At 37.1% G+C, this 15,302-nt stretch overlaps 2 protein-coding genes across 2 annotated transcripts; both read right to left on the reverse strand.

The window, feature by feature from the left end:
• Positions 1-344: 344 nt before the first annotated feature.
• On the reverse strand, positions 345-2,082 carry LOC137715312 (NAC domain-containing protein 72-like). Its single transcript, XM_068454596.1, has 3 exons — positions 1,768-2,082; positions 1,394-1,662; positions 345-1,285 (listed from the first exon to the last, which is right to left on the reverse strand). The coding sequence occupies exons 1-3, from the start codon at positions 1,946-1,948 to the stop codon at positions 719-721; spliced, it is 1,017 nt and encodes a 338-aa protein (XP_068310697.1). The 5' UTR covers positions 1,949-2,082; the 3' UTR covers positions 345-718.
• Positions 2,083-11,025: 8,943 nt separating this feature from the next.
• LOC137714535 (ABC transporter G family member 9-like) lies at positions 11,026-14,739 on the reverse strand. Its single transcript, XM_068453729.1, has 4 exons — positions 14,635-14,739; positions 13,510-14,281; positions 12,617-12,945; positions 11,026-11,688 (listed from the first exon to the last, which is right to left on the reverse strand). Exons 1-4 carry the CDS (start codon positions 14,737-14,739, stop codon positions 11,026-11,028), a joined length of 1,869 nt encoding a protein of 622 aa, XP_068309830.1.
• Positions 14,740-15,302: the final 563 nt, after the last annotated feature.

Here is a 15,302-nt window from a genome sequence, read left to right on the forward strand (position 1 = left end):
TTCAAGATGGTCATCAAATTTGACAGCAAGAAGGAGAGATGTCATGAAAAATCAAATTTGACTTCTCGATTAGAAACTGCCCTTTTTTTTTTTTTTTCTAACTGTTATAGGTAATTTAAATATTTTAATATCTTATTTGAAAATACTCCAAAACCATTTATCCTAACATACATAATAATTTGACGATTTTGTAATATTTGCGTTCATTTCTTGTTTTACAAATGGTATTTCTGCTCCAAGATAGACTAAGCAAAAGAGACGCTTAGGACGAGGATCGAGTTGAAAGTTAAAAAGAATAGGATGACGCAATTATAATTTGATTTGGTGACAATCAACAATCACCGTTAGAATTTGACTTTTCAATCTTATTTCACACGAATGGCAGCAGCTGCAAATTTTGACCCGTTTTAATTTGACAACTGGATATTACATTCTAACTGCCGTAATTTGTTATACAAAGATTCTTTGTTTTGAGTTCGTTGAATCTGCGGCCTTAAACTAGCAAAAACAAGAGGACAAATCTCCATTCACCCTTTTCATGCGACCCCCCTCCCAGACTTTTTTTTTATAATCTAACCCCAAACCCCAAAATGTTAGCCCAAAGAATCCAAATTATTTACAGAAATGCACTCCTACGTGATTTTTCTTCCCAAATGCACCTCCATCGTTCCCTTCCTGCTTTTAATTTTGCCTTATTTTCGACTTCTGACTTCCGACTTTACTGCCAGAGCCCGAACACGCTGGGCCGGACCGGGTAACAAATGTTCTGAGAGTGTTGCTGGAAGAAGTTCGAGTTATCCACCCGCTGAGTTCTGAGTCCACTCTGCACCTCCTCCTCCGCCGTCTTCCCAACCTCTCCGGCGGCCATTCCACGTGGCAGAGAGGCGGGGTTGAAGGGAGACACGTCATTGTTATTGAAATTCAAATTCATTAGTCCTTGGCCTGGCTGAGTCTGATTATTGAGATTGAGTTCTGGCGCCGAGTTGAGCCCGGCGAGAGTCGCCCAGTCGAAGTTCCCGGAACTGGTGTTCTGAAAATTAATCTTGCTGTCCTGCTGCTGCAGCAGCGTCTTGAGCGAGTTTATCCGGGGCAGGGTGAAGCTCTGGTCGTCAATATCCGGCAACCACTCGAGCACGTCGTCGAGCTGAGAAGAGCACGATGACGAGGAGCCGTTGCTGTGCTCTTTGCTCGAAACGCTCGTAACGGGCTTCTGTGCTGCCGCTGCCGCTGCCGCTGCCGAGCCGTTGCTCTTCTTGTAAATACGACACAAAACCCATTCATCCAACTGTAATCCAATTTAGATTAGAATATCAATCGAAATAAATTTTAAAAAACAATCGCTTGAATAATTTAACAAAAATACAACAAAACACGAATTAAATTAAATAGTTACCTTGGAGCTGCCATTTTTGCGAGAGGGCTCGATGAGGCGATACTCGTGCATAATCCAGTTGGTCTTGGTGCCTTTTGGGGCTTTTCCCACATAGAAAACAAGTGCTTTTTTAATCCCTACTTTTCGACCTTCAGTTGTAATAACCTTATCAGTTCCAGTTGCCTTCCAGTACCCGGACCCAGCAACCCGATTGGGTCGCGACCCATTCGGGTATTTCCGGTCCCTCGGACTGAAAAAGTACCATTCTTTTTCCCCAAATAGCGCTTTGCCTGTAAAAGCAACATCGAATTTAGTTCAATTTAGCACAACGTTGAACATTTCAATAGTGGGTGCTGACAAAACAGAAAAATTTTAAAATGCATTGTGGTTCTTACTTGGTAAAACCCAAGGATCAAACTTGTAAAGATCAATTTCAGCAATTATTTGCAGATTGAATTGGTACCCAGCAACCTTGCGGCAGAGGTACTGAACCAGAAGCTCCTCGTCCGTCGGATAGAATCGAAACCCCGGCGGCAGGCTCAGCTGAGAAAGAGGGTCGGTTTCCGGCACACCCATTATTCCGGTGACAAATTTCCGAGCTCGAAATTGAACCGGGAAGATTCGAGAGAGAGAAGTTGAAACAGAGGGGAGAGAGAGAGAGATTTGAAATTTCTGAAGTTTCCAAATCCTCAAATATTATTTCTTTTCTTTTTTTTTTTCGATCTCCGAGATATGGCGGTTATATATAGTGGAGCAAGGAAGGGGGATAAGTACGGTCCATTTGTCGTGCTGCAGAATGGTTGGGGCCCACTGGAGTTTCTCACCGTTTAAAAACTGCCACGCGTCCCCTTTTAAAGTACGACATTATCCTGCGCCCGACCTTATCCGATAACGAGTAAGGTTCCGGGAGGTTTCAGTGCGTGCACCTTCAGAATATTAATGTGGTGACACATCCCGTAATCGGACGCGTGTCAGAAGGAGGCGAAATAAAAAAAAAATTTGGCGCGAAAGGCGGTGGTTCGCAGATCTTTTGAAAGTCTGTGAGGCGTTTTCCACGCGTGCTTTAAACGACGTCGGCGTAGGAAGCATGGGACACGTGCCGACACGTGGACAGATTGGAGCGAAGTTAGGCAGGTATTTTGTCAAAAGATGGGAGGGTTGACGAGAGAAATTTTTTATTATGATCAGAATATATACTACGTGTTTTTATATAATTAATATAAAATTTTATTTTTAAAATTACTAATTTTTTGACACATATATTTTATTATTTGTATAATAACACATAATGTATCATTCCGTATTCTGATCATATTAAAAAATATCTCGGGTTGATAGGGAAAGACAACGAAAAAAGAGGTGTGACGGTGTCGAGGTGGCATAAGAAATTTGGGTTACGTTGGGAATTTTATTGGTATACTATTCCTCTTTAACCGTTAAATTTTAGTAAATTATTATATTTACTAAAAATCTAAGAAGTAAACTATTGAGAATTACACCTGCTAGAGAGACTCTTTGTACGTGAGATTCCTTATAAATTCTAATTTAATTTACATATAAATATTACAAAATATTGTGTAAAATAGTTTATGAAGAGTCTCACTTTTTATAGTGTTGTTAACATTTCTCAGAATTCTAATTGACATAAAATTTTCTATATAATCTAAATTTTTTAGCCATTAAAGTACTACCACTTAATATTATTGTCTAGTAGTATTTCTCTTCACTTGTAAGTGAAAAGTTTTAGATTCACTTCTCACCAAACATAAATTTGAATCATTTTATTACTAACTTATTTAGAGAATTAGCTCACTCGTTCACCGCAATAGATAATATCTTACTTGTTAAAAAAAAAACCATTAAATTATTGTATTTGTTGTTCATATTATTGCTTTCATTTTAAGAAAAACTATTGAAAAGAGTTTTGAAAACTTTGAGTTTTAACGAAAAAGATAAAAATGTATTGTAAGTGAATAGTACCATAATTGATCTTTTAGAGTAAAAATATGATTTTTCGTTAGAGTGATTAGTATTAAAATTTTTTTGTTAAAGTTTCCTTCTTTTTAATATTATTCTTTTGGATGTGCGTGTGCGTGTGTGGTAGGTGAGGAATTAGGGTTTCTTTCACTCATCAACCACTAAGAGCTAGCTTGCAAGTATGATATGATGGCATTTTTTAATACATGGGTTTTGACTTTTTGTTCTGTGATTTGTTTAATAAGAACTTTAACGAAAATTTTTCGATATTATTTAGTTTAATAAAAAATCATATTTTTATACTAAAAAAACTAATTATGATACTATTCACTTTATTCTTTATTTTGTTCTTAGTTAAAACTTAAAATTTTCAAACTCTTTTCATTAATTTTCTTTTATTTAATTTGAATTATATTGGGAATTTGTTAAAATTGATGATGTGGCACGGTCAAGATATGAGAGGTGGAAAGGGCTGCCGAAAGTTTTTGATATATTTCGAATTTCTACTTAGTGCAAACGTGGCCATCTAACAACAATATATTTCGTGGGTCAAATGGGGGCACGTAGAGGAGGGTTAAGATTAATATATCACAAGTGGTGTCTGCGGGGATCAAGTTTTGACATGTACAAGTAGGAGTCGATGTTTTTTGTGTAAAATAAAATAGCAAGTTTACAAGGCTACATGCAAATGTGGGGCAATTGGGTGTTAAGTTAGATTTGAAGATTGGGGACTTTGATTTCTGCCACGTGCGGATTGTATAGTGCTAGGTGGCGGCAGCTGAATGGTTTTGTGTGGCTTTTGGACGGCTTTGGCGTTGAAAAAGGCATAAAACTTGTCATGCGAAACAAAGATTCGGCACCTACTTTTTAGTTTTGCTTCAAAGACTTGAACTTGCGCTTTGACTCACAATGCTTAATAATTGTTCGTTTCAAAATTTGGTTTTGATAGATTTGACCAAAACTTTTTTGTTTATGACATATTTCCATCTTAATGTTGTGACATTGACACACCTGCAAAATTGTAATTTCAAGCATAATCATATATCAAATTATGATAATCTTTTACAGCGGAATAGTTCGTCATTTGAAATGATGAACTCATCATTTTTAGTTTTTTACATAATTAGACCATTTCTAACTCCAGCGTCTAAACTCCCAGAATTCAACCCCCTATTTTTAACTATTCATAAGTTTGAAGTTAGTTTTTTCCTCAGACGATAAGCGACCTATAATTTCCATTCCCAATTTTATAATTTTATAATTTTATAATTTTTTTTATTTTGTTAAATTCTTTTTTTGCTAATAATTTTAGAATTAGTTTTTGTATAAGCTATCTTGTTTTATTTTTACGAACATTTTGATGTAAAAAAATCAAATTCCGAAAAAAAAATATTTTTGAGAAAATATATCAGTTAGTGAACAAATGAAGGAGTACTGATAGAGTTTCAGAAGATTTTTGGTGTTGAATCTGATTTGGCTTAATTAACATTATTATTTGATTGTTAGGTTTAAATTTAAGCTTACGTTAAAATTGATTAAACTATATTTGAGTTGTTGGATCACAACCGTTGGAAATTGATGTAGCTAGTCGTGTCACAATGGATCAAAACTAGGAGCTCGTGCAGGCCATTGACAACGACTCTATAATCTAGATTGTAAAAGGAATGAGTTTTGTGCGTTCACTCGCAAACAATTTGTCTAGTCTAATGCATCTGTTATGCAAGGCCCACGTGGAAAATACATCCTTTGGAGATATTTTTGGCCTAAATTTTGGGTTTTTGTTTTCCACCCTCCCCCCTCCCTTGGAGATAGCCTTATGTTTAACTATGTTTATTGCTTTCGTTTAATTTAATCACTTCGATGATCATAAATAAAAAAGGCGTGCAAACTGCAAAATGCTTAAGAAAAGTGTGATTTATGAAAATCTTTATCAAGCATTATCTTAATAGTTATTTTTTTCCTTTTAAGTTATTGAACACCCCATTCTAAATGCCACGCATATGTGATTTATAAAAATCTGAGTCGTATATTTTTTACCGCTTTTAGTTATTTTGGCTTTCTTTACGACTTTTGGTTCTTTTGGCTACTAATCAAGAGATGACACATACATAGACTTGATTCGTAGATACGAAACCAAATGGTCCTAGCCAATAGAAAATGTACAAATACACACGAGTAGATATTTTGTTAAAGATAAAAGGATTAAAGCGTAGTAAGATGTGACAACCAGTCCAATACATGATTACTATATCCTGTTTAATTTCTCATGTCTAATCCCCATCTCTAATCCCCATTTTCTCAATATGCCTTGAATTGAGAAAGTTATCCATTCCAATCCAATTCTTTAGACAAAAAGAGGTTATAGTATGTAATCATTTTAAAGGTTTATTGTTCCAAACAAACTACCTTGACCACTCAAATTAATAAATTTTGAATTTAGATCCCATCATTAAGAGAGAGAGAGAGAGAGAGAGAGAGAGAGAGAGAGAGAGAGAGAGAGAGAACGAAAAAAAATCTGTTCAATTAGTTCGCACCTTCGCTTGAATGGTCAACTTCAAAACTTAACCAGATTAGACATACAATTTCATATTGCTTTTGGATTTTATTGACATCCAAAGTTCAAATCCAGACCAATGACTCCATTTTGGAGCTGAAGATATTATTAGTAAAACGATCCGTCCTTCTCCGTCAAAGAAGGATTTTAGTAAATAACTGTTAAAGTATTCTAAGTGATTATTCTAATATAGGTAACGAAGAACTCATACATATGTTAGACTTTTCTAGCCAATCTTTTCAGTTTTCTAGCTATATGCATCCTTTAACACCAACATTTTGACTCTCTAATTCAACACCGTAATACTTAATAAGGGGAGTACTGGTAAACATTTTAACTTGACGATTTTCTTAATTTTCAAATTGATGATTAATTGGGATCGATCGATGATTACATCGTTGCTTAACTCTACATTCTCCGTCTGTACCTGAAGATTTTCAACGCCATATGTACATGCAAGCTAGCTCATCCGCATCACTTCATTTGGCTGCTATAAACGTGAATATTGTGAGGCATACATAGAAAACAGCGACTTTTCAACTTGACCATAGCAATACCTGTCTTCGTCTTCATTTTAATTTTTTTTTGGTATTAATTATTATGGATTTGGGTTATTTTTCTTTTGCATTGGTAAATCTTTATTTTAATTAAAATTTTTGGACCTGGTGCATAAGTAAATCACAACATTGAATCGTTTCTATAAAAAAAGGGCATCATCTTTTAAGGATTAAGTTTTTTTATTTTATTTTAATTTTCAAGAAACGATATTTCATTAGATAGGTTTTAATCATATATCAAGACGTCTACAGACATTTATGATGCCAAATAGGAGTGGGCAAACAGGTACAGGAACTATGGGTCGGAATGGGTAATCTAGGTTCGGGGCAAGGACGGACCGGTTCCAAATGTTGTAGAAACTAAACGGGCGGGCCGAGGCCTAAACCCTAGAAAAACTGGACCCTGGATCTTTTTAATTATAATGAACGGTCGAGATTGAATGATAACCCTATCATTCAATCTGAACCGTTAGTTTCAACCCCACCTTTAATCGTCCAGATTTCCATTTTCCGGAATCTGATTTGTCTCTCACTCCCACCTCTCCACGGACCACGACCGTCCGTCACTTCCTATCCCTGGACTCGGACGACATCCCAGAGGACCCAGCCCATCACCGCCGCCGCAACCAACACAACGGCACCACCCACCAGCCATCCTCCGCGACGACATCCCAGGACCCAGAGAACCCAGGCCCGAGAACCTCGATTCTCTCCTCTTCGAATTCGCAATCTCTCTCGTCGCAGCCTCTTCGTTCTCAGGTAAAAACCCTAACAAACAGTTCGATCTCGCGTCTCTCTTTTATTTGATTCGTATTATTGGTTTGTGGACTGAGTGATTCGTATCTAAGTAAAAACCCTAAGCAAGCATTCCGGTTATTGACGTTTAATTGTTCTGTAAATATTGGTATTTGGAAGTGTTAAATGAAAGTGGAAATGCATAGATGCCTCAGATTTCTGGATTATTGTTCTGTAAATATGTGATAGTATTAACACTATATGAATACCAAGTTAAGCATCAGTACAATAAAACTAAACAGAATCTAAACATCACAGGATACCCTGATGGGTGGAGTAGATTCTGCATTATCCTTTTGAAATTAGGATTCTCGTATTCTTTTTCGATGCATGTGGAAATGGGGTTGAAGCTCCCTCATCTAACCCCAGTCCCTGATGCACGTTTCTGGAACAAGCGTGCAGCCCCTTCTGCATTTCTGGAACCAGCATGTTATAGTTTTCCTCCTTTTGGGGTCGAGCTCTAAACAGTCAATAAGTTCTATTGATTTGCTCCTATTGTAGGCTGCCATTGGGAGAGGAGTTTGAGTCAATAAGTTCTATTGATTTGCTCCTATTGTAGGCTGCCATTGGGAGTAGGAGTTTGAGTCAATAAGTTCTATTGGTCACACACACATTAAACTTAAAAGTAAGAATGACATGGGCAGGCCATGAATGTAGGAAACTATTAAGTGCTTGGTTTCCATTTATGAGATTACTTTCCAACAATTCATGTAAGAGTATTTTGAAAGAAGCAAATCAGTATAATATGGTTGGATATTAGCTATACAGTAACACAGGTATTGATAGTTTCATGTAGTAATTTTGCTTAAATACCATTTTAAGAAAGAGAAGTTTCTTGTGTCATTGATATCATTGTTTGCAACGTACGATTGAGCTATTAGTGGCTCTGTTGATTATATCCACCCTGCCCCATCTGTTACTATGTCTCCCTCTTTCTCTCGCATATGGATGAATTTAAGTTTTGTGCGTTGCTGGGTATTAAGGGTATACTTCTTTGATAGTGTCAGGAAGAAGCCGAAGAGGAGGAAGAAGTAGAGTCTGAAGAGGAATCAGAAGAAGAACAGGAAGAATCCGAAGTCAGTATACTCATTATTTGTTCTTGATTATGTGTCATGATCTGTTTGACTTAGACTTTACTTGAAAGCTACAAAATTCTTGATTTTAGTAGTTTGCATATTTCTGTTTCTGATGAATTATTGTATATTAAAACATCTTAGTTCACTTGTTGCCGTCGTATTATGTGTTTATGGGAGTACCAGTAGTTGACTTCTAGTTTATCTTCTCCTCTAGCCGTGTAAAGATATATTTTTGCTATACATGTTGGCCTATTTACTTTGAATTCTGAGCTGGAACTGGCATTTCTTAATCAATTTCAAATCGAATGACTTCATACTCAGAGATCTTCCAGGGAGTAGTTCAAAATCTGCACTGCACTGAAACTGTGAATCTGCTGGGGAATGAAACTGTGCAAATGTTAGGTTTTCGTTTGTTTTTTTTTTTTTTTTTTCCAAGGACCCGTGGACCCGGCCTGAACCGGCCCGTTTCAACCAGGCCGGGTTAGGTTCGGTTCCAATATTAGAATCTGCTATACCCGGCTCAGCCCGACCCGTTTCCTTTGCACTCAGGTCTGGTCCAATCCGGTGCCTTCAAAATTGGACCCGGCCCGGCCCGTACCCACCCCTAATGCCAAGTAATACCCAAAAAAAGAAAACTATGCACATGACAACATTTAAGCGAAACCCTAATGTAACTTATAACGCTAAACCTTGACTGCCATCAAGAATCAAAGTTGTGCCCTCGTAGAACTTATTGCCTCTAGTCATATAAAGAACATTTGAAATAATTGACAGATCTGTGATCAGTTGCACATACAAGCAAATAGAGTCTTGATTAGGCAAAAGGCATATTAGCATGTCGCAACAAAGTCTTTAAATTGGTGATAGATTGATGTTTAAACCAAATTTTATGTTTTAAAATATATCAGCAATTATTTCTTAAAATATATTAATAAATACATGGGGATATTATTTTTAGGGAGCTTTCTATAGAGAGACAAACTTTCATTATATTTCAAGGAACTCTACTAGTTTTTAAATACGTGAATAAGAGATAAAAACATAAAAACAACTAAAGCCCAATCCAAAAATATGAAAACAATGTTTTAAAATACCAGCTATATCTCTAGGGCTTATAGAATACAACCCTCATAAGTCCAACAAAATTAATATGTGTCATAAGCTCAACCTATTATGGACTATGCAGAATCAGTTTTGAAACTATATGCAAAATCAGCGTGTATCATTTATTACTAGAACCAGTTCAACCCGTTCTTGACCATTTTTGCATAATCAGTTCAATTCGTCCTTGATTATTTTTGCAGAATCAGTTTAACCCGTCCTCGATATTCTTGCAACCTTTAAGTCGGTTTATTGTTTGAAAAGGAAAGGTAAATCAGGCAGAAAAAAATGTTTTCAGGCTGGATATGCGGAAGGGCTATGAAATATTTGAATGGTCTTTTTTTTTCGGAGAAAATGATGTAAATTATAGGGTTCGCTTTACGAAGTTAACAGGTGGCTTTAGACGTGGTTATAGATAACATTGGAGCTATTAGAGGTCTTGTAAAAATGAGAGTTCCAAGTTTGATCTCCGTGTTAGCTATTGAACTTTACTCGATTGTTGGAATTGGCAATAAATATATGCTTCATTGTTGCCTCTGATCGTGGAAGTGGATTCAGCTATAGCTATGCAGATGTAATCTGGAAAATGAGTGCTTTGCAAAAGGGATGTATGAGGACGAAGTTTGTCTTTGCATTCTACAACTCCACATTCTTGTGACTCATATTTCATGAGGGGCTAATGCAGTGGCGTTTCAAAGTGCTCGTTTCGCCTTCAGAAGTACGGTTTCTCACATGTCGACCCTCTATGGTTTATGGATAGTGTAATGAAGGATTACATTGTAGTCGAGCCATAAGTTTTGTTTGTTCTCATTCGCTCGAGTGTGCTATATGTTCCCTTTACTGAAAATTTTCCAATGTGGTTTTCTTTAATGTTATGTACAATGTGGGATAACATACTTGTGGGACAAAAATTAAGCATCAAAGAAACCACTTCCCATGCATCCTAAACTCTAGAAAGTGCAACTAAAATGAAGTAATACATAATTACTGATCACTACCATGTATCGTAGAGAAAATTTTGGTACCTCAAAACTTAGAACCTAAACAAACTCACAAACAATAGGGATGGAAGTTATGATATCCTACTTGAATGAGGGATTATTTTCTTGCAAGTAGCAAGGAAAGATGGTATCTTGCTTCTCTAGATGGACAAATGATTATTAACTAGAAGATACGAAAATTTCAACAACCGTTGATTTATAGTATGTGTAATGAGTCTAGAATAGGGACATTTAACTGAATCATGAAGGAAAAAACATTTTCAGCATTTAAAACAACAAAGCTTCTAACTGTTCTGAAAATACTAGTTGTCACAATTTTATTCATAGATGTAATGTCAGAGCAGCCCACCAAATTTTACATTTTCTCTACCCCTGCTAATTAAATACTCTTATAGAAACTTTATATCTCACATGTGTCTCCCTATTTAGGATACAATCAAACCAAACAGGACATTCTCCAAAAAAAACATTATCCAAACGATCGAACTGGATATATAATCTAGAAGTTCTAATCATTTGTAAACCTCTTCTGTCTTACCCACAAACCAAATTAACTAGCTTGTAATATTTAATCCTCTTATTAACTCAGAGTCTAAGGGTACTTCTTCTTTGTAACACCAATCCTCATGAGGGCTAAATAACCGATGAACCTGTAACCCACAAGCATAATGACCAAAGCAACCACAGCACTCGATTGTCCATTGAGACCAGCAGATTTTATAGTTGGGAAATCTCCAACTGAGCAAACCCTACCATCACATGGGTAGGTATCACTTTTCTTGTACTGAGAACTCAGCAACAGCCTGTAGGTGTAGTTGCTTAGTGATATATATTTGATCCAAGAAATAAAAACAGGAACATGTTGAACATAGTAGCCACCAGCTAGACTGAATGACAACATGATGATTGATGCGAGAACCGTTGCCTTTTTCTGGTCCATAACCAAAGCCCCAATAGCAAGCCCCATGCCTTGAGCTACTAGAACACTGAGGAGCAGAGCGAACAAGGTGTGGAAAAAGTTTCCGGCCGACGGTTTGAGGCCTGCCATCCAGTATGCTAAGGTGACAAATAGGGTTGGAAGTGCAAGTTCCATTGGGAGGTCAGCAACAATCCTTGACACGAAATAGGAGGAGAGTCTGTATGTGCCTGAAGCTCTTTCTTTTTCTAGCATCTTGCGCTCCGGTGGAAAGGTGAAGAGCGCTTGGAACAGTGGGAAGAAACCCCAAAATCCAGTCATAAAGAAGAGAAGCCCAATCTGCACGCATACACAGCAACACAAGATTATCAAGTTGCTAAAAATGGTTATAATGCCTATTGGTTTAAGTGATAATTTATGTCATGCTATATGCATAAACCCAAATTTCAAAATTATTGACATGTATATAAAACAAGTTAGTTGTAGAGATTTAGTATTATTTTTGTTTGGGTTTAATATGCAACCTATATTTTCCACAATTGTCCCAAACCCAGAAAGGGAACCACGTTGTTTTACCATTCTGAAGGATATCGATCAAAATAAGGGAAAAAACACAATGTTAGTAAATCACAGTAACGGAAACACATTATATATGTGAAAAGTAAAAGACGTTAGGCGCTAGTTAGGCGGCAGGCTGGGGCTTAGTGCCTAGGCGGCTAGGCGGGCGCCTAAACGCACTAGGCGGATTTAAATAAATCTACTATATTTCATGTAAATAAGTGTCTGTTTATACTTAAAATATATGTAATTTCATCAAAAACTACAAAATAGAATGACATATATTATGGAGTATTGGAACATAATGAAAATATGGGGAACAAGCATATAATATGTGTTTATTTAAGTATTTAACAAGTCTCTTACAATTTATTGAAAAAAATAAAATGCAAATGAAAGTTATCTATTTTCTTCTAAGTGAGTCGCAACTTAGACGGTCTAGGCAGGTCCCTCAAGAGGTTTAGGAGCCTTTTCTTAATTTTCAAACGCCTGGGCATTAATTGGGGCAGTGACCAACCGTCTAGCGCCTAGGCGGGGATTTTTAGAACAGTGGAAGTTACGTTGAGGCACAAACAGTTCATAATTATTGCATTATGTGGTCTCCCTACTTTTACTAGAACATTATTAACACTAAATCTTGACCTAAAAATCCTATGAAACTAGATGCTGCAAATCCTAGAAAAATGAGATGACATAAGTTTTAGTATACCTGATCCTCCAAGTGTGCAATATCAGATTGCCACCATAGTAGGCCAACAAGAAGAGCCACAGCCAACACCTGACCAATCTTGAGACGAGAAAAGGCCTCATGCCTCCTCTCTTTCATTCCTCTCCTCAGCAACACAGAGCATTGCTGCCACCAAGTTGTGGACCATTTTCCATGCTTCTTGTCTTCTGCAGATCCATCTTGAAATTGACTGGAGTTGTTGGTTTCTTGAAGTTCAGTTTTCAATCTATCTAAAAGATTGCTTTTGTAGGCCAAGGTCAGACTCCGCTTCACCTTGCTCTTATTTTCATGTGATCCATCAGGTGCCAGACCTGCAGAAAATGTAATATTTATTACTCTCACAAAATTTCAGAAACATGAGATATCCACTTGTAACACTTGTGGGCCAAAATCTAAGAGCAAACTTTCATGGTGAGAGTATATTAGCTACTAATTAATGTAACATTCCATGTCACGATACAGACTACGTATGCAAAAAAAACTTACAAATCGCATTGTATGATTGACCAAAAGGCTACACGGTTTATCCGTGCCACAGAAGTCTTTCTCCCCAAACCTACATATATAGTTTGTAAACTTGCACACACGTGCACCTATAAACGCACCTGCATGCATGCTCACTTGTAGGGTTGCAAACACGAGGTTAACTTATGGGGATGACAATAATTGCATTTTCTCATGGAATTTAATAATCAGAATTTGTTCCCCTAACAAATGTGACAATGTTACAGACATTTCCAAGACATATATAGGTTTTTATTAGGGTCTCTCCGATCAACCCTAATGGACTTCCTAGAAATTTACCTTAATTTGGAAGTTTACATGACAGCTAAAATAAGGAATTAAACAGCTACTCAATCAAATATGAAACATACCATTAGCAAGGTCCAATAGAAAATCCGCAGGATTCATAGCGATCACGGGGGCGTACCCAATGCCCGAAAAATAGTCCATAACCTCCCCTGTCTTCCCAAAATACAAACAGTTCCCTTCCGATAACAGCATCACCTTATGAAACATGTAGAACAGCCTACTTGAAGGCTGATGTATAGTCATCACGATCGTCCTCCCACCACTTGCCAAATCCCATAGTGCCGATACAATTCGCTGCGCTGTTGTCGAATCGAGCCCCGACGTCGGTTCATCCAAGAAGAGCAAGCTAGGATTTACGAGTAATTCTTGCCCTATACTAACCCTTCTTCTCTCCCCGCCCGAAATGCCCCTCATGAACTGATCACCAACGGCGCTATTTTTGCATTTGGTTAATTCGAGCTGTGTAATCACCGCATAGGCTTGCATGACCTTGTCTCGCTTGGATAGCGTGTTGGGCAAGCGAAGAAGTGCCGTGAAGACTAGGGTTTCGGTCACGGTTAAATGCGGGTAGAGAAAATCATCTTGGGTTACAAAGCCAGTGTTTCTTTTCATTGTGTTTGTGAAGGGTTTGTTGTTGTAGGTTATGGAACCACCAAGCTGGCCGCCAAGTCTACCTCCGAGTGCGGTTAGGAGGGTTGTTTTGCCACTTCCAGAGGGGCCGAGCATGGCTAGGATTTCGCTGGGTTTAACTAGGCCGTTGACGCTGTTTAAGATCACTTTCTCTTCGGACTTAGTGCTCTTTTTGGCTTTGATCTTGTAAACCACGTCTTCAAACTGTGATTTTGATCGAAATTCGAATACCCATTAGCTTAATTATAAAAAGGATAATGTTATGGCCATCAAATATTTTAACCTAGATTTTCAAACCAAATGATGTGGTTTTTTATGATTAAATTATTACTTAAATGTTGATTAATGTGCTTATTTTCTATTGATGACACATTATTTGATTTGCAAATTTAGTTTAAATTTTGATTAAATCTTATGAAAATGCTATTAGGGGTTTTCAAGAAGAAAAAAGAAAAAGAAAATAGGATCTTGATCATCAATCTTGAGCTATTCAAATAAAAAAAGAAAATGCTTGATTTATTTTTTTGTCCCAAACCATATCTCCTATATTTATTTACCTTCACTGTGACTGGTCGAATGGCTTTCTTGAAGATACCGGGGGTTTCACTGTCGGGCCTTCTATTAGTTTGAGACTCTATATCCACCACCATCTCTTGCTCCATGGTTGTGTATCTCAAGATCAACGAGCTCTCCCTCCCTAAAACCCTAATCAAACCACTAACCTTTTTTTTTTTTTTTTTTTTTTTGAGTTACAAAATTAAAGAGAAGATCAAATCAATAGCAGCTGATCCATCTCTCTCTTTCTCTCACACTACTAGAGACTATAAATTTTTTGCAAGCTATGGATAGAGTGCATATATAATTAACTATTGAGAAAGAAATGAGAAAAATAATTAAATTAAGAGTGCCGATCAAGTCATGCGAGAGAGATGAGAAATAACAGACGAGCCAGACGGGACCAGTTTGATGGGTTCCGTGTTAACAGTTATGTACTCTCTTGTTTTCTGTTACAATGAGCCAGCACATGTTTATATATTGCATCAGATACCAGACCGATCTCCGCAACCCCACAACAACTCTACTTCTTATACCTCTACGACTTCTATTTATCATTTTAATTTCCCAAAACATACGTTCGCAAATTTAACAATGAGGATTGCACAAAAATGGCTAACTTAACCACAATGCGTAGCAAATTAAGAACCCTTTACTTACTTTGTGTAAA

The sequence above is a fragment of the Pyrus communis genome, chromosome 14 (genome assembly GCF_963583255.1).
Source record: "Pyrus communis chromosome 14, drPyrComm1.1, whole genome shotgun sequence".
NCBI classification, from domain to species: domain Eukaryota; kingdom Viridiplantae; phylum Streptophyta; class Magnoliopsida; order Rosales; family Rosaceae; genus Pyrus; species Pyrus communis.